This window comes from Buteo buteo, chromosome 3 (assembly GCF_964188355.1).
Source record: "Buteo buteo chromosome 3, bButBut1.hap1.1, whole genome shotgun sequence".
Lineage (NCBI taxonomy): Eukaryota > Metazoa > Chordata > Aves > Accipitriformes > Accipitridae > Buteo > Buteo buteo.
In genome coordinates this window covers 65,032,802-65,057,276 of record NC_134173.1, presented here as the reverse complement: position 1 = coordinate 65,057,276, position 24,475 = coordinate 65,032,802, and the positions used below count along the sequence as shown (strand labels likewise).

The 24,475-nt window shown below is 45.1% G+C and overlaps 1 protein-coding gene across 1 annotated transcript; it reads left to right on the top strand.

The window, feature by feature from the left end:
• Positions 1 to 20,711, top strand: HAS2 (hyaluronan synthase 2). Its single transcript, XM_075023883.1, has 4 exons — positions 1 to 583; positions 10,299 to 10,925; positions 15,490 to 15,591; positions 17,756 to 20,711. The coding sequence occupies exons 2-4, from the start codon at positions 10,299 to 10,301 to the stop codon at positions 18,683 to 18,685; spliced, it is 1,659 nt and encodes a 552-aa protein (XP_074879984.1). The 5' UTR covers positions 1 to 583; the 3' UTR covers positions 18,686 to 20,711.
• The last annotated feature ends 3,764 nt before the right edge of the window (positions 20,712 to 24,475 follow it).

Here is a 24,475-nt window from a genome sequence, read left to right as displayed (position 1 = left end):
GTGGAGGAGGCAGAAAAGCAGCAGCAGCAGCAGGAAAGAAAAAGACGTCTGGAAAATATTACCCGTTTGCTGCTGCTGCTGCTGAGAAACCTCATTGAAACAGTTACTCGGTCAGCAAGGCATCACCAAAGAGACTTTATCTGATGCTGTACATCTCAAACTTTCAGACGCTGCCTTGCAACTTCTCCAGGCTCCTGGCTAGCCGGGTTTGAAATAAGAGCTTCAGCTTCGACCACGAGAAACTAACTCCTAATTTATTACTTCCAACTTTTTTTTATTATTATTATTTGAAAAAAAAAATATCCCACAACTTTGAGCTAGAAACTGAAGCAGAGAAAGACAAATACATGGTAATTGTGAAAACACGTGGGAGAAAATGAGTAGGACTGAATAGCCTTAAACGATTTTTTTATTATTTTCATTTTTAATTATTTTTTATTTCTGAGCGTCTCAGTAAGTCCCTGAAAAGTGCGATTTGATCTTTTACCTCAAACTTGGAAACTGTTCAGCGGGAGCAACGGTACGTGAGACCACACAGCTGGCTGGAGCCCCTCTATGACCAAAGGACAGAAGGACAAACAAGGTAGGTGATTTATGATTACGCTTCTGTCATCTCAAGAGCAGAAGACCCTCTCCTCCCACCCATCCCCACTATTCAAGGGAGGAAAGCTGAAACAGATCCCCCAAATACGAGTGGGGCTGGGGGAGGATCTTACCGGCTCTACGCTACACCTATTTCAGCAATAAATAGGACAGCAGTGAGGATGAATGAGGTTTTCAGCTTCAACCCTTGCTCCGTGTAATCCCTTTAAGATACTGCTGAGCTTTAAGATTTGGAAAAAAACCCAAAAACAAACAAACAAAAAAACCAGCGACCAACCAAACCACACAGAGCGCCCCCCCCCCCAAAAAAAAAAAGAAGAAAACCCCAAACCTAAAATTAAAATAAAATGGAGCAACAGGTTAGGCAGCCGCTCCGCTGCGCCCAGCGGGGGAGGCGAGACCTGCTCGCAGCCCAGGCCGCCTTCTCCCGGCTTCTCCCCGGCCGCCCCCTGCCTCTGCACCCGGGGCCGGGCGGGGGGACGTGACAGGAGCGGAGGGAGGGCCGGGGCCGGCGGGGCGGGCAGGCAGGCAGGCGGCCGGCGGGAGGAGGGCCGAGCTCCCTCCTCGGAGGGGAGAAACCGAGGGCGGCCGAGCTGCCCGGGCGCCGCGCCGCGCTGCGCGGGAGCGGGGCGGGGCGGGCGCTTTCCCGCAGGCGAAGGGGGGGACGGGACGGGAGAGGAGGGGCGCGCCGGGGCGGGAGCTGCAGGCTGCCCGCGAACTTCCAGCGCCGCACGCCGCCGCCCCGCCCCGTCGGGCGGCCCGCCGACGAGACCCGGCCCGGCGCCCGGCGGCGGCGGGGGTCGGGCCGAAGGAGGGTCACACCGGGGGGGCGCGGGGCGAAGGCAGCTCCAGCGCCGCCTGTGAGGCCCCCCCATGCCCGGCCGGTGTCGGGCGGGGAAGGTCCCCCCGCCGCCCGCGCTCGGCCCGGCCGGGCTGCGGGCAGGGGGTCCGGGCTGCGGGCAGGGGGTCCCGGCCGCGGGCAGGGGGTCCCGGCCGCCCCCGCCAGCCCCAGCACGGGCCGCCGGGCGGAGCGGGGGCCGCCCTCCGCCGTGACGTGGCAGCGCGGGGGATTCCCCCCCGGCGCCCCGCCCACCCGCCGTGACGCAGGCAGCGCCGCCCCCATTGGCTGCGGGGCCGGCCGGGGTTCCCCCGGAGGAGCAGCCCCGCGGCGGCGGGTGGAGCCGCGCGGACCCGGCCCGGGAGAGGGCGGCGGCCGCGGGCGCTCCCCCGGTGGTGTTCACCCCCTCGGCGGTGTTCACCCCCTCGGCGTTCACCCCCTCGGGACTCTGCGGGTCCTCGGGGTCTCCTTCGCGGCCGGGAACCCCGCCGGTGGCCCTCCGCGGGCCGCCGTCCCCAACGGCCCCTGCCGGCACCTGTTCGAGTGCCGGCTGGTGTCCCTGGGACACGGCCGAGGCCCGGCTCTTGCGCGCCTCGCCGGACCCCGCGTAGCCGTGCTGGCAAAGAGGGCGAAAGGGGCCTCGAGGGAGAGTTTACCCCACTGCCCCGCCCCGAGAGAAGACCCCAGAACGCTACAACACGCGGGGTGGGCGTCGTCTGATCCCTTCCTCGGGGCCTGCGCTGGCCCCACGTCTCCCACGGCGTAGGCGTTCCTCCCCGCTGGCGCTCTGCTTCGTGGTCTCCTTCCTTAGGGATCGGCTTTCCGTAGGCGCACGTGCGCTTTTTCTCCGGCGCACACGGCGTGTAACGTGGGTGCCTTGGGGCTCCTTTCAGGGACTGGGTAGGTCATGTCATTTGAGGGTAATGGCAGAGAAATGTGTTCTCTTCCCCCGAAAAACTGCTCAAAATCCAGCCCCTGCTGAGGTTAGAGGAGTGTTGTCGCTGGTGTCAGTAAAGCCAGGATTTTATTTCATTTTATTTCCTTCTCCTACAGGCAAGTGCAGAAAAACCTGGGAAAAGGTTTTCCCAGTAGGAAGAGCAGCTCTGCTGGATTCAGTAGAGCTTCCCATGCTAGTTCACTAGCAACACACTCAGCTGTTCATATTTATGGGGTGGAAGCAAATTTGCTTCATTTTGTTACTATTCAAGATTAGCGTATAAAGCAGCAAAGTACTCCTCCATTCAGTGTAATGGGACTCGACTAAGTCAAAAAAGATATGACTGGTGCTTTATAAACAAGTTATAAGATAATAAGCTGTGAACGCCAAATAAATATTTATTTGCTGGATTAAGGCATGGAGCAGTCAGCTTTGGGCCAAAAGCATCCATGGGCTTCGTAACCAGCAATCAGAAAACGTTTCTAAACTAGATTTTTGTTTTACCACAATCCAAAATACCTGAGTACAAATACAATTTAGTTCTTAGAGCATTTGTTGTTGGGGGGGTGTTCTTTCTTTTGGTTAATTTAACAACTAATGTATCACTGTCTACGTTAGGGACAAATCCAACCAACAACTGTAGAATTCATTCCGTGTGGTTTGCTGAAACCTGTAAGAGACTAAATTTGGGCAGTTTAGTTGGAAACATACATTGAGCAGACAGGAGATGCTTGATTTGCTGATCAAAGCCTGTGCATGCAGATACAGTTTGCCATCATTGCTAATCCTGTTCTTTATTTTAAACCTAATCCCAGAGTTAATTTTAGTCTTATGTGAGCCCTTTCCAGAAGATCAATGGCATGACAAAATCTGGAAGTGATAAATAACCAAAAGCACCAGATATGGTAACTCTGCTGCAGTAAAGATGTACAGATGTAACATAACTTTTCAGTTTCCTCTCTGCAGGCTGTAAAATAGAAGAGGGAGTCTGGACAGCTATTTTATGCTTGTAATTAATGTGTACCTGGAATCATTTGTACTTCAAAGATAAATGGTTTATTTTGCCACCAAAATAAGGCTAATAACTAATCTAAATATTGGGTGAAAAACTGTAGCCCTCAGATATGGTTTGTGTATACGCACAGAGTATTTGTGTATAAGGCCGCATACAGTACATGTCAGCCTGTGTGCACGCACACACACACTCGCACATGTACTCAAACACGCTCACGTCATTGAAGCAGCTGCTCTGTTGAAGTCAACGCTATTATTCTCACAAGGAAGGAGGTTGGGGTTTTTTAAGGCTTATAAAAGTTGATATTCTTCCTTTGGTTGTGTGCAAACCGGCCCTCGGTAGCTGTATGCGCTTATACCCCCATGTGTCAGCTTTTATGTTGCCAACCTCACTGATCTCAGGCATCCTGCTGAGTAAGAGTTGTGTGTTTATTACAGACAAACCCCTACTGACTATCCCTTCAGGTGAATATAGGCAAGGAAAATGGGAAGTGGTGTGGTTCGGTTTTCTGTTGGGGTTTTTTTTGAGGAAAAACAGTTATACGGAACTAGAGAGCCGGTGGGTCCTATATCACACCAGAAAGAGGAACATTACAAATATCAGTAATCTAAGCCTTATGAGGCATTTTGTAGACCTCCAAAAACCTCTTGCATGATCATGATTCCCATTTTACAGGTGAGGAAGCTGAGAGAGAGAGGTGAATTCACTTACCTAAGGTCACCCAGCAGGTGAATGGGAACACTAGGAATAAAATCCTAATTGTCTGGGTTCCAGTCCACTCTAAGATTCCCTAATGTAAGAAATGCAGTGGTTAAGCAATGTCCCCTCTGACAACCTTCATAAGGGAGATTAATCTCTATAATAAATTTGTCAAGTGTTTGCATACATTTTTATTATAAGTTTCCCAGAAATAGCAGCTTCACAGAGAAAGTTGTTTTTTTTTTTACGCCTGCACTACAGAACTGTGGGATATATTATCCACTGATTTCCCTCTTCAGCAAAATACTTAAGTGCACACTTATCTTTAATGACATACTTACATGCTTTGCTGAATCCAAAGCCTCAGCACTAAGGTTCAGAGGACCATGACTAGTAGACATTAAAGAATACAGCTTCTATACAGGTATGTAAAAACGAGCCATTTTCAAAGATTTTCAGTGCTCAGCACTTCTGGTTGTAACAAAGATTTGCAGACAAGTCTGATGTGCAGACCTTGTACGTGAGGTTGGTTTGTATTACCAATCTATTTTGAATCAGGAGTCTGCTACTGAAGCCAATGCTACAAGTACTCCCCTCTCCAACCAAATTGCTTGGGTTTGTATTGCAAAGCGATCACTGGGCGCACAAACTGGATTCCTCTTGAATGAAACTAATTGCAAGATGTACTCCTGGAGCACACTTTTCAGACCCTAATGGGTTTTCAATCCACGGGGTCTGACTAAACTGAGTTCAGAGTAAAATATGAGAATGTATCGAGGGTGGAGTTAGGCCCTCAGCACCAGGTGTTCCTCTTTGCAGATCTGTTCTGCAGTATGAGACTATTTTGTGATGTGGCCATAGCCCTAGATGTCTAGAGAGAGGCACAGCTCTTTTGAACCTTTAAAGGTGAAGGGGACAAAATAAGCACACTTGTGACTGAACCTTTACTGTTGACTCCCAGACAAATACTGTCTTTTGCAGTGTAAAGTTTTTAAAAAAAGTTTTCAGATGTTTGAAATTAAAAAGTGCTAATTCTTTGAAACAACCTTCCAAATCGTTACGTTCTATGTACGAACTTCCTGTGTCTTGCCCTTTTGCTTTTTAATCTTCTGGGGGAAAGCTAGCCAGAAATACTACATGGCAATATGTTCGAGTGTTGTACATAAGAGATGAGTTCTGAAACAGATGATGTAGTGAGCTGCATCCCATGTGTTCCAAGCAAAGCTAACTTCAGTTTGACCTCCCATCAGTCACTGGTTCCATGTCCTGTATCAGCAGATGCCGGGGACCACCTGATTGCTTCCTTAATCCTCATAGCAGCTACACAATGGCTGGTGCAGAACAAGTGAACAGACTGCAGATAACAGTGATGTGTTCAGACACCAAGGTTTTCTGGATGTGTATTTGCCCCTACTTTGTTTATTACTCTCTTGGTGTATTAGTAACGAATTATGCTTTTTTTTTCTCTTTGCCTCCTGAATTTGCAAAGGAATGAACTATCTCCAGGTCCTGTTACTCTCAGGGATACATGAAAGCTGGTTAATAACCATACAGACAGACTGTGCTATATGATTTTGGAGGGGGGGAAAGGTGGTACTTTACCATGGAAGTCAGCAGTGTTCTTTGCTGAGCAAAGACCCAGCCCAAAGCAGGGCATAAGGACCTGCTGAATTTAAGTCAAATGTCCAGATCTTATTAAAGTTAGATCTATGTACCATAACTACAGTTAAATGCTAGCCTAAATCTTTTTCAGAATAGAGACAACTCAATCATATTTTGCTATGTTCTTCTAATTTGAGATCTAAGACATTATTCAGTCTGAGACAGGAGTGTGATCTCTAGAGTTAGAGTTAATACCCCAGTCATTATATGTACAGTGTAGGTATCAGTCAACTGTTACCTGAAGTCTTTCATGAAACTAATGTTAGAAGACTACAACTTCTAGTTATGCCAGTTGCTAATAGTAATGTAGAATAAGTTCTCCTTCATCACTGGTGTGACCAAAAAGAACACTCTTTGTTTGGCTTTATCAGGATTCCAAAAGAGACACAACGCCAACAGTTCACTAGGTGGACTCTGATGTCAGGTACATGCAGCAGTTCATTTCTTGGCCACGCTTTTCCAGAGGAGCCTCCAAAAAGGCATACGTTGCCTCCTCCTGTACAGTCGCTACAAGGCACATATATACTTGGGACTGCTTGGTGAATCAAAATGTGTCATTGAATCAGCAACAGCCTATGTAGCATTAGGATTTAGCATATGGCTTTCATATTTCATTTCTACTAGGTGTGCTGGTTAGCACTGACCAGCTCCATCCATGGAAATAAACAGCTACAAGATCATGATAACAAATTGCTCAGTAGTAGACTGTGAAGCCTTTCTACATACACTCATCTTGTGCATACAAACCTTGAGCCTGTTTGGTGGAGGCTGTGTAAAGCTTGTACTGGGTTCAGCACGGTGGGGTTAGGTGAAGGTGCCCATAAAGGATTTAGGCACCCAGAGTGCAGAGTACAATTAGCAGTCCTATTTCAGGCTTCCTGTGCAGTACATGGGGGACACAGGCACCTCCAAAAAGAGTCTGACACAGCCAGTGCAATCCTATTGCCCCCTGGAAATGTCCCTCAGGGCTGATGCAAAGCAATGGACCCTCTGACTTCTTTCAGTGCTAAATAGCTTTCACTCTTAAAAAAATAATAATAAAGAAATAACATTGCAGGTACGATCTTCCTCCTCCTGCTTTACAGAACTGGTTAAAAACCTGCCCAGAAAGTGCAAGATCCAGGTATGACTCCAGACACAGTAAGGTAACCCACCAACTCACCTTCTCACCAGGTGAGGAGCTCTGTCCCTCTCCTCACTCCAACACCATGTTCCCATGTAGCAGCAGTTCCATGCGTATACAGAAATGACTGGCAATTATCTTTGTTGATCCAGGAATATGGGCTGGCTGCATGTCTTCCGTGTGTTGAGCAGCTCATCCCTAGCCTAGGCAGTGCTTTTTTTCTTTTTTTTAAGTGCTGCAGTGCCTGTTTCCCCGGACAAACTTACTGGGTTAAATCCCTCAAGGAACTGAATATCCATTAGGCTGAGACATAAACAAAACACTAACCTGCACTGATCATACGAATGAGGTGTGTACGGTACCCTCCACCAATTAGTCAGCTGTTGAATAGGGCTGTAGTGATAGCAAGTTTGGCTATAAGCAATCACATCTTTCTGAAAGAATATTGCTAGCCCTTAGAAAGAGTGCTTATCAGCGAAATGACTGAAAAGTAATTGTGGCTTTGAAAGTTAACGTGGGTGTTTCTCCTTCACCAAGTATTTGACTCAGCTTGACTCAGCATGGCATTATTTTAGGCTTGCACTGTTAAAACACAGTACTGTACACTGGTTCTCTCATAATACTCGATTTTAGCTTTGTGTGACAAGCTCAGGAAACTTCAGGAATGGATTTCAACTGATGTCTTATGAAGGATGTCCTTTTACATTTCACTGCATTAGGCCAGGCTAGATACTCATAACAGCACTGCCTGTCCTTAGAATGTCTGATGCAGCGATTCCCTACCCTCGGTGCTAGTATTTGACTCAGCAGTTCATTTTTGGTCCCAGACTTGCACAAGCGTCATTTCCTTTTAACTTCTTGGCTCAATTATTGGAGAAGGGTGGAGAGGTTTTGGCTTCTTTGCCATTGTTTGGGCACGTTCGTGTTGATAAAGATCAGTTCTGCTGGGCAAGCTATCAACAGCTCACGTGCTAAAGCTTGAGAATATTGAGCAACGTTTTCCAGACTTTCCCTGAGATTCAGTCAGTTTAAGAACTATACATAAAAACCTCAATTGCACATACAAAGGGGAAAGTTTCTTTGATGAAAGCCAGGAATTTAGATCAAAACACATTTTATTTTCCCAAGGTTGACAGTGAAAGGATAGAAAAAAAAAAATGCTGTTTTATTAAGACCAGAAATCCATTTCTTGATCTTAAAAGACGGGTTTTTTGCAAGGGAGGGAAGCTGTGCTGTAATGACAAGATCAGAGAATTCTTTTATTTTTTTTCTCCTTTTGTGTGGAAACACTTCATATGAAGAGAAAAGCAATAGCAAATTAATATAAAAGAAGGCTGGTACAGTATATAGTCAGTCAAATGTAAACGCTCCAGATCTTAATCTAAATCCTGTGAGCCCTACCCGTACAAGCGCTCCATTTATTTCAGCCGTATAATTCTTAATGTAAGCAGACTTTAGCCCCTACTCACTAAAAGGAATTTTCTATTTCTGGCAAGAGAAGAGAAATAGTGGACCCCAAATGGGAAAGCAGAGTACAACTGCACTGTTAATGAAACATTTACCTTGATGTTTGTGACCTTCTGTGTGCTTGAGGGATTAATAAACACACAGGCTATTTGACTTCAAGGTAATCTAGAGGGGATCCATTACTTAATCTGTTTTCTAAAGCGAGTCTATTTTGGGCACTGAGTTTTAATTCACCTATAGTGGTGGTAAACATAAGCTATCTTTTATTAGGCTTCTTTATGACCCCCATTGTGAAAGACTTTCAGACAGGCCAGGGCAGGGACGGTCCCTTTTGCTGGTGGGTGATTATAGCACCTGTTGGAGCCCAGCCGTTAAGTATTCAAGGAAGTCCTAGAGATAGGGTCCGATTTCTTTAACAGTGTCTCCAAATATACATTTAAGAGGCTTCCTCCTGTCTTGAAATTTAAGACCCTAAATAGCCAGTGGAAAAACGCATAGTCTTTGTAACCTCAGACTTTATGCTCGCCTAGTTTATTTTTATTTTGTAAGTGATTCTGTGTTGACTTTTTTTTTTTTTCCAAGCCTGTAACTTTTCAGACAGAAATATAATTGATGACAGCTATGCTGCTGCAGCTTGGTAGTATTTTTTTCAAGAAAGAGTTAAAGGCATATATGATGTAAGGAAGTGCTGTTCCAACTTCAGCTTTGGCCAACAGATGGTGAAACAAACATGATCAGCAGACGAGCAAGATGATAGCAGCAGGGAAAATATGAATAATAGTAAGAAAATACAAACATTAAGACCATTACTCTGAGAGGTCCTAATTCAGCAAGATATTCAAGCATGAGTTTCAGATTCATTGACTTGCAACGCACTTGCTGGGTTAGCCTTAAATAGACATTATCTGTTTTATGTCCTTAACGTCAAACACATCAACTGACATAAGACATTGTCATTAACTTTCCTGTAATCCTGAGAAAGCTGTTGCATAAAGTCGTTAATGGGATTGTCAAGAAAAAGCAGTTAAGCAGCAATACATTATGCCTGTCTGCCTGCCTACATCGTTTGTCTCAAATGCCAGAGCACCCTCCATGCCAGCCAGCTCCTCCAGAGCCCAGAGCTTAGGTTAGAAGATTTTGCAGGCAGGTAACCTAAATATGCAGAAGTGGTCAGAATCAACTGATGTTCTAATGAATTTCTGAGTCCAGGGTGGAGTCTTGGCTCTGTTAAATTAATGTGTACTTTTGCCACAGACTTAATCTCAGTCAAGCTTTAGCCCTATACACACATGCTCACACGTGCATATATCTATGTACACAAATGTATGAATAATACATTTTTGCAGTGGAATTAAGAAGACCTTTTAAAGCAGATGTCTGATTATATAAATATAAATTATAAATATAGTCAGACATCTGTTTAAAAAATTATAAATACATTCAGACATCTGTTTTAAGAATGTCTTTCCAATATTTTTGCAAATATAACTAAGCGACAGAAGCGATTCAGGGTGGGATGCAGTTATGACATGGATGGGGGATGAGGAGGGGCTGCCCAGACATTCAGCTGTTCCGCTCACCCATGACCATATGAAGCGAGTGGTGGCCCAAAAGCCCCTTCTCCAACCCCCCCCAGGGTAATAAGACAGAGGGTCTCAATTCAGCAAGCCCAGGCTGCCAAAATAAGATCCTGACACAGAGAGCACCTTCTGTGAGGACATTACAAATGGTAGAAAACATCCCTGGTACAGTAAATGTATTTGAATCTTACTTCACGTGGAGGAAGTACTGCAAATAGATGTTGAGCAAGGTGATGCGGTAAGTCCGTGACACAGCCAGAAGCACAGGGTGTATCTGTTGATGCCAAGCTCTATGTTGTAGCCACACACACCTCTTAAGAGGTCTTATATCAGCAAGTGGTGGCTCTGCTAACGGCTTCCGTGCTTCTTTGCAGATGTATTGTGAGAGGTTTATATGTATCCTGAGAATACTTGGAACCACCCTCTTCGGGGTGTCCCTCCTGCTGGGAATCACCGCTGCTTACATTGTGGGCTACCAGTTCATCCAAACAGACAACTACTACTTCTCCTTTGGACTCTATGGTGCTATCCTGGCATCACATCTCATCATCCAAAGCCTGTTTGCCTTCCTAGAGCACAGGAAAATGAAGCGGTCGCTAGAGACTCCAATCAAGCTGAACAAAACAGTTGCCCTTTGTATTGCTGCCTATCAAGAGGATCCTGACTACTTAAGAAAATGTTTACTTTCTGTGAAAAGATTGACCTACCCTGGAATTAAAGTTGTTATGGTCATTGATGGGAACTCGGAAGATGACGTTTACATGATGGACATTTTTACTGAAATCATGGGTAGGGACAAATCTGCCACTTATATCTGGAGTAATAACTTCCACGACAAAGGTCCGGGTGAGACGGAGGAGTCTCACAGAGAGAGCATGCAACATGTATCTCAGCTGGTCCTGTCCAACAAAAGTGTTTGCATCATGCAGAAATGGGGTGGAAAAAGAGAAGTAATGTACACAGCATTCAAAGCACTGGGGAGAAGCGTGGATTATGTACAGGTAGGTATTAGAGCACCAGGTCAGTGCCAATTCAAACACACTTTGAAAGAAAGCAGCTTTTGTGTATTTCGTGCAGCATGTTAGAGGCCATCCTAGTCCCTGATGAACACAGTGCTCCTTTCAGTCTGTTTGGAAACAGCTTGACCGTTAAAAGCGTATTTTGCTACCTTTTAAAATGGTCAACCTATCCATGAATATGTTAAATCTGTGCACCAGCTACTGGAGAAATCTGAAATCCTTTCCCAGACTTCAGTACTGCCTCCTCATCCAAATGGTTTTGCTTCCGACAAAGCCAGTGGCCTCCTGAAGACCCCATCTCTGCTCCTGTAGGTTGAGATCTTGGATAAGGTTTTATTTTGTGAGGTTGTTAGTGGCCCCATATGCAAGCAGACAGACAGGTATTTGGTGGCACCAGGGAGTGTCTCGGAGCAGTGATGGAGTCTGTAAAAAAGATGGGGATATTTTAAAGGCTTCGAAGGCCATGCGGAGTGTTCAATAAAAGGGTCAATGTGCAGCCTTGAAAGAAAGATTTCTTCAGCTAAAGCCTGAAGGAGCTTTTGCTTCATCACTTACAGCTGCATTACCTCACTCACCGCGACTTGGCCTTTAAAGCCCTTATGACACTATTCACTTAAAAATGAATTAGGCTGGGTCCTCTCTCCCTGTTTCCAAAGCAGCAGAGACACATTTCTTTCCAGCTGCCTTGGATCCCGTGAAAGATTTTCTATGTTTTTGCCTTACACATGGAAGCACTCCTTGCTCCTGCAAACAGCCCTGCTGACTGCGGGAAGGGGAAGAGGTCGTGTGTGGAGGAAGGGGAGTGGGATCAGGGTTTCTGGCTGGACACTGAGGACCCTTCCATATCGATCAAGGCCAGCAAGGCTCATTTGACTAATCCCACTGAATGTGACATGATCTTCCTAATAAACCACCCTCAGCCCTTCCCCCCTTCTCCCGACCTCAGAGCATCCGGCAGTCTCCTCCAGTGGAGCGGCAGCTCCCCACGAGATGCTCTTGGCTGGCTCAGGGCAGCTGTGTGGCTGAGCCCTATGTGTTCGTGGGGTCCATGCCCAGCCTTGTGCGAGGGGGGGTGTGGGGTGTGCGCGCTCCGCTCCGCACAGCATCCACAGGCACAGTGTCCAAGGGATGCGGAAAGGCTGCCGGTAGCTGGGCTGAGGGCAGCGAGTCCTCCATGCACAGGAGGGGCAGAAACCGAAAAGTGCTGGGAACCACACTGTTACTGGAGATGGGAAAGTTAGGCAAAGATTTAAAACCCATCCCCTACTGCTTCCAAAATTGAAACTGATTTATTGTCTGAAAACAATGGGCTTAAGCTCTCCATTGTCTGCAGTTTGGTTCTGTGCTGTGAGGGACTATGATGGGATAAAAATGCTGGTTTTCTTTATTAGCGTGGTTTTATAATCACTTTGCACAGAAGTATCAGATTGCAGAGAGAGAAGGCAGGGAGAAAACAGATTCTCTGCAAGTTTCCTCCCTCAGTCCAGCTCTTGCATTTGTTCAGGGAACCTGGAAAAAGTGTTTCTATTTCAACAGTCATACCATAAACTGAGAAAATGGAAGAGTTATTTCTGTTTTTTCAGTCAATTAATGCTCCTGACCTGGCTCAGAAGTCCTAGTGAATGTGTCAGGGACTGCAGTGCTCCTGTAAGCAGCTACCAAAGGCTGCAGTAATGATTGATGCCACAGTCACATCTACAGTCACATCTATACTAGAAATGCAGCACCTTGGTGGCCCTGGCTACTACACAGTCATGATGTAATGCAGCTAAAATGTGGCTCTGTTTTATGAATGAATGGAGGTTGAGATATTTCAAATGGTTCTTTGGGGGTACCCAGGGTAAATTACTTTAAACAGGCCTGACATTTTAAGGGCTGAGCAATTTGCATCGATGATCAAGCACTAAAAAAGTGGACCAGTCAGCACTATTGCCCACCCCTGAAACTGTGGGCCTTACGGTTCTTAAAAGACACCTTCAGGTTACGGACAGGCAATCATAAGCAGTCAGACCAATGCAGATAACGAGCTGTTGCTCATTAGTGGCCCCTCATTAAATACCTGAAACTGCTGTGAAGGCTTATTTCCATCCTGGAAGAGGTTAGGAGGGTGCAAGGAGTTAAACTGGCAGATATTGTCTGCTCAGAGCTGGTCGGGGCAGCCAGGATGCAATTCATCTTGGCTAATGGAGGTACCAGCGCAGCCTGAAGTTCTCAAAGCAGCTTAGATAAACTGCCACTGGTTATAACAAGTATCTGAACAGCGCGCGTAAGGTCGAGTGTCCCTTTCATGCGACTCTGTGACCCAAGGCAGTAATTTCTAGGTCACTAAGCCCTTAAGTGGAAAGGTGACAAATTACCTTTTGGGCTGTGCTAGGCCACCCCTGGCTGGGCAGACCTTGATGTGTTTTATTTGGGTTCCTAAGTGTCTGTCCTTCTCTGGGCGTGTCCTCTTTTCACCTGCAAAAACCTCATCCGAATGGAAAATGATGGCTTGTCAGGTTTGGCCCAGAAACCCAGACATGTCCACTGTGCTAGCATGCCCAGGACACATGCTGGTAATTTGTAAATAAATCCAGTGTTTTCAGGATTCCTCATCTCAGATTAATGATGTTGCTTATGGGCAGGTCTTTCTGCTATTGATAAATGCATCTGATAGTGTGGGGCTGCTCAGCTGCATCAAGTGACAAGTGCTGGAGGGAAATTGGAGGAGCTGGGGAGGGAGCTGATCCCAGCCCACTACTCGCTGTCACAAGAAATGGGATGAGTATCACTGCCGGAGCCCTGGGTGGTCAGCAACAGCAAATTCCCTGCTCAAAACACTCGGCAACAGGTCTGTGCAGGAAGCCCCAGATAAAAACATAGGCATCCTTTCTCCTCTTCAGCAGAATTGTTTTGCTCCCTTTCTATCACCAAGTGCTATCACTGATGACAGCTTTCCACCAAAGTTGGAGGCACATCTTGGCCAGGTTACAGAGGTGCTCCTCGGGATGAGTCCTTTGGGGAGAGGAGCTGGATGCATCAAGTTAGCAGGAGCTGGAGATGCTTGTGGCTTTTCTCCTGATGGAAATATGAGAGCTTTCATCACCTTTCTCCTCTTGGCCCCCTCCGAGCGAGCACAGAGGGGAGCATGTTGGCAGACACTCAGCTGCATCCTGAACTATGCAGCCCGACTATCCCAGGTAACCTCCCCGCTCAAGTCTGGTCTGTAGCAGAGTCCCAAAACACTCTCCTCCCCCCTCATAGACCAGACATGAAAGTTTCTGCTCCCCTGGAGCGAGACACCTTAGGCTGAACTGAAAGGTTGGGCGAAAGGACACCAAAATTAGGATACCCGATATGAAGCCTCACCAGAATCTGACTTAATATGTTGTTCATGCAGATCTACCGACTTTTGCCCCTACTGTCCCCATCTGAAATCACAGGAATGCAACATGGGGATAAACTGGAAGCAGCATGAGAATCTGTAGGGCAGGATTCAGCCAGCTAGAGGGGTGTTTCTGGGACAGCCTCCTCTGCTCCAGTTTCTGGGTGTCTGTGAAATGAGTTTACAGACGATGGGGGCACCGCTTTCAGCAGCAGCAGCTGCGATAAGGAGACACCCGCTCATTTTAAACAGGCTGCAGCCCCTGTCATTCTCCTCTGAGCAAACGAAAGCAATGCCAGCTGCCTCGCAGGCTGGCCAGCCTGTCTGAACCCTCCTCCTACTCTCCGGGGGAAAGCCAATTCCTAATGTACACAGTGTTTAGTTGACTAGGAGTGTTTGTGTGGCTGAAACGCCTTCTGTGTGTCATCTATTTCTGCCCTGGTCTCGTGGAGTACTGTACTTCGGGACATGCTCTTTCTGGCCTTACATATTTTTTATAAGAATGCCAGAGGAAAATAGCAAATAATTTCTATATATCAAATGTCAAATCCCTGCATTACTAATAACACATCATGCATCTAAAATTAAAAATGAGTTTGTTCTGGAATCCAAAATGCATCTTACGTGGACTGCTAAAGCCTTCCGAGAGTGAAAGAACTATTAGGTTTCTTCCCAGACTCCAAGTTGACTTTTTCTATTTCTTTTTTATAACAAGTGTCTGGAATTTAACTCCTCGCTCCTTCCCTCATATGGCAATGGGAAACATTTGACCAGGGTGCTCCAACCATGCAGCCGATGCAGGGAAACTTTATGTCTTTAGGGCTCAGCAGGAATCTGCCATACACCCACAAACATTGTCTTGCTCTGCAGTGCCCCATCTTTGAGAGCATATCTTATTCGAAGAAGCCAGCCCAGTGTGCCAGTAAAACAAATAGAGCTGATACAGAAAAGAGGATTTTTTTGCGTGCACAGCCCTAACAAGCACTGTTTCATTCAGCACCGCTCCTTGCTGCCTGATACAAATGGCCTTTAACAGAAGTATCAGTGCAGACTCCAAAGTGAGATTTAATTGTATTCAGGAGAATATGCGTTTAGAGTCACTACAATCACTCACATTATTTTTATTTTCTTCTCTAGTGTACTTCTTAACCCTTTTTTGTTCTTGTTTTATCTTACTTGTAGGTCTGTGATTCAGATACAATGCTTGATCCAGCCTCATCTGTGGAGATGGTAAAAGTTTTAGAAGAAGATCCAATGGTTGGAGGCGTTGGAGGTGATGTGCAGGTGAGTATGACAGTTTTCAGATTAACAGAGGGGTTTCAGCAACTATTTGCACTGCAACAGATTTCCCTGCCTGTAATAGCGTTGAATATACTGTGATACCATTACAGAGGCTCTCGTGATACCTCAACCTTTCTGTCTGTTGAACATAAATTCTTATTCTTGGATGTGAGCACTGTATATTTTTAACACCCATAGAAAGCAAACAAATATTATTCTGCCCCATATACGTTGGCATGTCAGGCCCCATGGCATTGTCAGGACTGTAGTGGCAGCTCTGAGTCTCTCAGTATAATTGCTTGCTCAGGGTACCAAAGAAAAGCTATAGGGGAGCAGGGAATTGAGAACAGGTCTCCCAAAGCCAAGTCCAGCACCCCAAGCACTTCAATTATGTTACTACTGGCAGCCAAGATTGTTAGGAATAAAAGCCTTTTTGAAACACAGTGCACTATGCACTCTGTGCATTGTTGGGTTTCCTCTGCATCTCTGTCAGGCAGGACAATGGAAAGCCCCCAAGTCAGCCAAGCTCCACTTCTGTTAGGATTTCCAGCATTGCCGAGTTTGGCTGACAGCTACAGCAAAGGGCTGTTTATTCTTTTTTGACACAATTGCTTCTGCTGCAATTTATAAAGAAAAATGCATATGAATATTTCAGTTGGCCTTAGGATTGGTCCCCCCTACTCAGTTGGGCTTTTATGTGAGACAGAGGAGAAAGAGCCATCTATATGGGCAAGCACTTGCTAATGAACACCCCAATAGTCAGAAGTATTGTAGGCATGTGGCTCTTAACTCCAGAAATTAAGATTCCCACAGAAGCCTGGATATCTTTGCGGCTCTGGACTGACCACAAACCAGGTGTCACACTCACTCGACCATGTGAGATGCCAGGCACCTGTGAGTACAGCTGGAGGGAGACAGTACGGGTTCAGCTGATACTGAAGGTTCATAAGCATCTGCAGAGAGAGGTGGGAAGGACATGCGTCCTCTGGGAGGAAAGGTGACAGAATGGAGGTGCTGGGCTTTTTTTTTCCCCAATTCACTTTCCAGCATACACCAAATACATCTGAGCCAGGCTTGAGCCTATCCCTGAGCCCTGCTGCTTCTAAAATGTTCTGGAATTAAATAGAAATAGAGACAAGATTGGCCCTTGGCCTCCAAACCTGACAGAAATTAGGACCATCAGAGCAAAAGCCTATTTTTTTCTAGTTGCAGGGAAACGCTTTCTAGTTGTAGAAGGCCACAGATTGCCCTGAAAATCCCCACACTGAGAAAGTATCAGCGCAGAGCTGGCACTGCCACCCTGCTGTGCCCCTCCTTGCCACATTCCCCAGCACGAGGTATGTGCTGAGAACCTGGATGTGAAGACGTGGACTTGGGCATCTGCACGCGCTCATACCTCCATTTAGTGTTCAGACTCCTAGACTATGTCTATGTTGTATTTTAAGTGTAGGCCTGACCTTCAGGTGAGCTTTGGGGCTTACGGAAGAGAAAGACTGAGACCTTCATGCGGGCCAAAGCAAGGCTCTACTGGAGTCTCACAGTGTGTCTGGGGGAAACATAACGGGGCTGGTACTGCAGAGACAGATCAGGACAGATTGTTCCTCAGGGGGCCTAATGTCAGATATGGGGACATAGTCCAGGGGTCAAACCTCTAGGGCCAGCCTTGTGATACCGAAAATGTAGGCCAAAGACCATGTGCTCAGCCTTTCTCATGCTCCGGCATAGCTTTAGGAGGGCTGGAAGAAGTCCCGTGAGTCCCAGAGATGTGTGCGGGGGGGGGGGGGGCAGAGAAGCAGGAGGCCACATCTGGGAGTCCACCATCTCCTCTCGGGAAAGTCTGAGTCCAGCAGGTCCTTAACTGGGGGTGAAGGGAAAGGAAGAATGAGTCAGAAAACAAGTTTCTTGGTGGAGAATAGGAAAGGTTGTGAGGAAGAAGAGAGTACTTTGGTGGAACAGACATTTGAAGGCTTCATCTCGCCTTTCCTGTCAATGTCCTGGACTGTAAATAAGGTAAGTCCTGGATTCACCATGAGTTGGACACAGGAGTGATGTTCCCCCTGTATTTCAGCTAATGGTGCTCTAGTCTCTGCAAATTCCTTATTGATCCAATGTGTATATTTTCTGTCTCAAGAGCTCATCTGAAATGAAAACTTTTTTTACTTTGCAGATTTTGAACAAATACGATTCCTGGATCTCCTTTCTGAGCAGCGTGAGATACTGGATGGCATTTAACATAGAAAGAGCCTGTCAGTCCTATTTTGGCTGTGTACAGTGCATCAGCGGACCTCTGGGAATGTACAGAAACTCTTTACTCCATGAATTTGTGGAAGATTGGTACAATCAAGAATTTATGGGCTCCCAGTGCAGCTTCGGAGATGACAGGCATCTAACTAACAGAGTGCTAAGTCTGGGCTATGCAACAAAATACACAGCTAGATCCAAGTGCCTTACCGAAACACCAATAGAGTATCTCAGGTGGCTGAATCAGCAGACCCGCTGGAGTAAATCGTACTTTAGAGAGTGGCTTTATAATGCAATGTGGTTCCACAAGCACCATTTGTGGATGACCTATGAAGCTGTAATCACTGGATTCTTTCCTTTCTTCCTTATCGCCACAGTCATTCAGCTCTTCTACAGGGGAAAAATCTGGAACATCCTCCTCTTCTTGTTGACAGTTCAGTTAGTGGGCCTGATAAAGTCTTCCTTTGCCAGCTTCCTTAGGGGCAACATTGTCATGGTTTTCATGTCACTCTACTCAGTGTTGTACATGTCAAGTTTACTGCCAGCAAAGATGTTTGCAATTGCCACGATAAACAAAGCAGGGTGGGGCACATCAGGAAGAAAAACCATTGTAGTTAATTTTATAGGACTCATTCCAGTCTCCATTTGGTTTACAATCCTCCTAGGTGGCGTAATTTTCACTATCTACAAGGAATCAAAAAAGCCATTTTCTGAGTCAAAACAGACAGTTCTCATCATTGGCACAATACTCTATGCATGTTACTGGGTTATGCTTTTGACTTTGTACTTGGTTCTTATCACCAAATGTGGCAGGCGGAAGAAAGAGCAACACTATGACATGGTGCTAGACGTATGATGTTTCCGTGGGAAGTTACCCAGAGCGTTGTAAAGCAACCCAACGACCTTGTAGTATCTGTGGCATCAGATGAATGTTGCCAAGGGAAATGGATCATTGCTGCTGGGAATAGGACATTTATATTCCTCTGGGTTCATTTTCATCCTGCCAAAGTAAGGAAAAAAAATCCAACAATAAAAAATGATTTTATTTTTTCCAAGGGGGGGAACATGCAAACCACACAGTTTCGACCTGTTCGCAAGAAAATGGGAGAACTTCTATGTTTATGCACTTTTTTTTATTGTGCATACGCCTGACAGTGTTACGTTCTATATACCTCACTGGTCATGCTTATGTGTGTGGACAGGAAGGAAAGGAATTTGGAGAATCAAGAAAAGGATCTTACAACCCCTTGCAACCTAATTTATGAACTTCTCTTTTTTTATAGTTCTGTTTATAGGAAGGGTCTTTTGTGTTAGGCTGCCAAATGTAATGCCAAAGGTAAATTTTAAGAGGCCATTGGCTGAGCTGTATTTTTATATTATTGTATTATTTGTGTGTGTGTATTTTTAAGCCAACTTTTTTTTAAATCACATATTTTATATTTTACTATCTGCCAAAAAAAGCTGCCTCCCCACCATTTTGTTCTTTAGCCTTTTTAAGTACATTTGGGAAAAAAGATCATACTTTCTCCCCCCCCAATTTGTGCTGAATTGATATTGTTCACAACAGAAAGAATAAAAAGTCTCTCTGCATTTTTGCAACTGATGAATGGTTATTTCTGTGAAAAGGCATTTAAATGTGCTCTTTGAAGACATTTATTAGGAAAGGCCCAACATTGTCAGTTTTTGAATACAAGCATAAAAAAGGCGTAAAAAAGGCCAAAGGGGTAGATATGTGCAATTTGGGGTTTTGTTTTGGGTAACATTTTAAAAGGGAAATTTGCTTCTCTGCTGAGAGCATAATATCCCTGGCATGCGCAATAGCCATAAGGCAAGGCAGACCTCCATGCCACTGGAAAAGACATTGCTATAGGAAAGCTCCCACTGATTTTATACGGGACCTGAGGAGTCAAAAAACTTTGGATCTGGAGAAATATTGGACACCCAAAACTACTGTTGACTTCACTGATGGTCGTAGTTGTTCATAATGTGCTAGTTACCAAGCAGATTGTTCAGATTTTTGAGTTTAAAATCAACACTTTCAAAATGTGGGTGTCTTACTATAAAACTTCTGCAGTGCCCTTCACACAGTTTACAGAAAATATAGCATCAGCTTCTCTGACATCCAGTGTAATACAGACCCCAGTACTGAGCCCAATAATTTGTGTCTGACTAGAGCATATCTACCAGAAAAGAAGCCAATTTTTAATCAGAAAACATCAAGCCTTAGCAAATCCATCACATCCTTGGTGCCTAATAATCAGTCTTGGACATTTATTTTGGACCATGGTTTTGAGAAATAATATTCACGACTAAATTCTGCAGTCCTTCACCAGCCAAAGGAATGTGGCATTGAGCCCTAAATTAATTTATAAAGAGCAACAGAAAGCCAGCTGCATACAGATACATGCCCTTTTTAGATTCTGGTATTAAAAGCACTGTGGTAAAGCAGAAATCAGCATATGATGCTTAAAGAACTTAGAAGCATTTTCAGCTTCTCTTTTTTATGCAGACATGAATAGATTCTGCTGTAGAATGAACTGCACACACACTACCTTATTTGTCTGATTATCTTGAGGTACATGATTGCTTGAAAGTCATACTAATATTATGTTAATGATCAGAGAGTTGATTCATGTTGATTACAAAATAGAACAGTATTAAAAAAAGCAAAAGAAACAGTAAAAATAAAAAAAAACTTGACTATGCCTTTTAACTATTTATGATGTAAGTTAAAGCTTGGGTTAACATTCAAATGTCAAATAAATCCTCTCATTCTATAAAAAGATTGAATTAATTGCCTGTATTTATTCTAGCAATTATTCAATGTACTTCCAATATAGGTTGTATAGTATAATTGTTACTTTCATAAATAAAATATTTTTGATAAGATTATGACTAATTCATGGTATTTCTGATCAGCGCTTCTGCTTTGAAACCATACATCTGCACGGTTTGAAGGCTGTTGTTATCATGTCGCCAGCCTGATTCCCAAGCAGGCATTTGCCACCGCGTAGCAGAGCAGCTGGGCAGTGGAGCGGGCAGGGACGGGTCCCTGAGCCGAGAGCCAGCACAGTATGTGGGTAGCGCTCGGAGTCTCTGCCTGCCTCTGCCAGCAGCTGCTAGATGAATTCGGTCAAAACAATTCCTTTTCCCTCAGCTTCCTGATCTGTAAAACAGGAATAGCAATCCAACCTCCTTTTGGGAAGCGCTTTGAAGTTCACGGCCAAAGTACTTCACACGTGAGCTGGTATTTTCCAGCCCTCCCGTCCACTCGAAGTTACTACCCTCCATAGCTGGGGAAGCAGAGAGCACGTGCGTGGCCTGCTGCTGCTCCTCATTACTGCTATTTTTCAAGCCCGCTTTGCCCTGGCACAGCCAAGGTGCATGGATGTATTTTCAGTTGCTGAGGGTTATGGGCAGCAGGGACAGAGCGAGCAGGGGGCAGAGCGACGTCTCAGACCGTGACAGGCTCGTCACAGGTCAATTACTCAGCACTCAGCACCAACAAGTAACAAGGGTAACAACCCTATGTCTGAACACTGTGCCCAGTTTGGAGTTCCCTCCTGACAAAGGCAGTCGTTGATAAACTGGGGCAAGTTCAGCGCAGGGCCAGCGTGATGGTTTCGGCCGGAGTGGAGGGGCTGGAGAAGGGATGGCTTTGGTGGGAGGACACCTAAGGTCACCTCTAGTACCTACAGGGAGGTCATCAAGAAGATGGAGCCAGTCTCTTCCCAGTGCTGCTTGGTGGGAAGACAAAAGACTCCAAGTTTAAGTTGAAAGGGGAGAGGTTCAACCTGGGTATAAACAGGGACTTCTTCCCCATGGGGACACTCAGGCATTGAAGCAGGTTGCCGGGAGAGACAACACAGCCTCCATCCTGGGAGGGTTTCAAGCCTAGCCTAGATAAAGTCCTGAGATGCCTGGTCTGACCTCAGAGCTGCCCCTGCTTGAAGCAGGAGGTTGAGCTAGAGACCTCTGAGGCCCCTTCCAACACGAACTCTCCTTTCTGAAGCAGGCGCTGACAGTCTGCTTCCTAATGACAGCTCCCACCCACACAGAAGCTCATTCCCATCTCTGTTCCCCACACATCCAACCTGACCCCAGGCACAAATAGCTCATCAGCAGCTGGTACTAAGTACCCAAAAAATCAGAGCCCTCCTGTGACCCTGTGTTACCGTCCTCACCGTGTTTACGGCTGTGTAAAAAAAAGTTCCAGCAGAAAACAAGACTACAAAACAGTTCTTAATCAAAGTGTTCTTAGACAAATTAAACTCTCCAGTAACATTTCCTGTTTTTCATTAATAGCAAATATAATTGGGACATCTCTCTCAAAATAAGAAAACATGTCAAAAGAAAAATTCACGCTTTGTTTTGAACTTTTTTAATAACACAGATATTTTTCAGCTACCTCTGATAGACAGATGGTGCTGAACACTATAAGAAACTCCCACAAACTATAAATTCCACGTAAAAGCTAAAAAACAATTTTTCAAAAACATGCAATGAATTGGCAATATCTCAGGTTACAACTCATTTCCAGAGTGGAGTAATTTGGGTTTGAAAGCATCTGTTTGCAGAGACCAGGTGTGAAGCAAAACCTGTGGGAATCAGAGGTGCAGCAGGGAGGAAGGAGCCCTCCTGTTCTGTCTGCTAAAAAGCTTTGGTTTGGCCAAGAATCAGGTATCTTTCAATGGGAAATGCATGAATATTTAGCAGAACTTTTCTAGGAGGTGGAAAAAATCCTGTCACATACTGCCAAACATGTCCCGATGCACAAGCTGTTGTGAATCTGTCTGTTAAAAAATTTGGTCTGAATTTTATTCTTAGCAAGAAATAAGATGGCAAAGAGGAGACAAAACATACTGAAAACTGTTGATACGGTTTGGTATTACTGAGGCTTTCTTGGAAATGCCACTTTTCTCACAATTAACTTAAATATAGTGCCATTTTTCCCCCAACTCTCACTTGGACTAAGTTTGCTGCTTCAGTTTCATATCTGATGGATGGATGGATGAGTGTCCCAAATTATTGCTGCTTCTTCCAGCTATGGTATTTTATATAATAAAGTATTCTGTCTCTCCCAAAGAAATCCGACTTGAATTTTCTCCTAGAATAACCCTAAAATTTCTACAAGTTACCATGACTTCATAGAAGAAAACAGCCTTGTAGTTACATTTACACTAAGTAAATGAGAGACCCAGGCCATATGTCTGGGCTTTGGTACATGATAATACTCTGTACTGTTCAAGTGTAAGCATGGTCCGTGGCACGTTTTTGTCAAAGGTCAGATAGTGCTGCCCCAGACAAAGTTGGACACAGGTAGAAGAGTTGCATGGAGTGGGAACCAGCCTGGTTTGGGAGATCATAGAGCTTAGGTATGATCTCTGTCATCAGCTGGTCTCAAGACTGGAGAACAGAGCCTGGCTTTTTTTTTTTTTTAACTAGATTAAATATAAGCTATCAATACCCCACTGAGGAGGACAATGCAGGTCAGCTCACCCCTTACAGGACATCATGCACATGGGATCTTAATCTCAAGAGATCAATAGATGTCATTAGTTCTGCAGCCCTTGAAAACACCTTCTTTCTTTTTTTTCCCCTTTCAACTAAGAAACTCCACGTATTTTCTAATTCCTTTGCTCATGTCTAGGAAGCAAGAACCAACACCGCCCAGGAATCAAAAACTACTGTGGTCACAGTGCTCAGGGTCTAGGACCCATTGCATTAATACTTCCATTGCTTCTTTTACAGCATCCCTGCTGGGCTGCCTTTCTCCTGGCAGCAATCTACTTTGATTTGCTCCAGGTTTGACACACCCTGTAGAAATGAAATGGTTATGACAGAACCTTTTTTTGTCTGCTTCTCACAAGGTTCAGTGAGAACACAAAGCATGAAGAGCTTGCCTGTGATCAGTGCTGCTTTACACTGCCCAAGAGAGTATTGTCTGGAATTTAACATTACCAGTCACATTATTAGAGATTAGAGAACCTACACAAAGAGCATGTGCAAGAGTGACAGCTAGCAAGTGAATCACAGGAAATTAGATTTTGTAAGTTCCTTTCCCTGTATAATTTTTTATTTTACAGTTTCTAGGAGGGAAATCATCACTTTTAGTTATGCCTTGACCCTACAGCACTTTGGGGGCCAATAAAACACTGTAACCATGAAGAACTGAGCCGAATGTGGCTAAAAGTAGATTAAATGGGCAGCTTGTTCTAAATTAATTACAAGATTGTGGCCTGTATCTGCTCCCCAAAAGTGCTTTTAAGTTTTCCATACTGGTTCTTTTTAATGAATGTAGCTTATAGGCTGAGCCCATCAACTGAGTTGATGCTGCAGATCACCAGTGTTTTTTGTCTGCCCTCATTTGTCATTGCTTTATGCAAAAATTGCACAGCATCTTGCCAGCATGAATTGGTGCTGGCCTGGTTTCTGCCAGCATCTATGATACCTGAATAACTATGACAGCACTGTGAGATGTATTAGAAGATATCTTAGTATCAAAAGAGAAAGTCTGTGAAGACCATGGGAGAGGCGTCCTCCAAGAAAATTGAACCACTTGATAACAGAGATAAAAAAGTAGCATTTCACAAAATGGCTATTTCATGCTCATGCTGTAGAGTGACAGACATCCTTCCCTACAAGC

Excerpts from the sequence above, each read along its gene's own strand:
- HAS2 (XM_075023883.1), top strand. The coding sequence starts at position 10,299 with ATGTATTGTGAGAGGTTTATATGTATCCTGAGAATACTTGGAACCACC. Across the intron at positions 10,926-15,489 it reads GAAGCGTGGATTATGTACAG|GTCTGTGATTCAGATACAAT; the intron begins GTAGGTATTAGA and ends TCTTACTTGTAG. Across the intron at positions 15,592-17,755 it reads GCGTTGGAGGTGATGTGCAG|ATTTTGAACAAATACGATTC; the intron begins GTGAGTATGACA and ends TTTACTTTGCAG.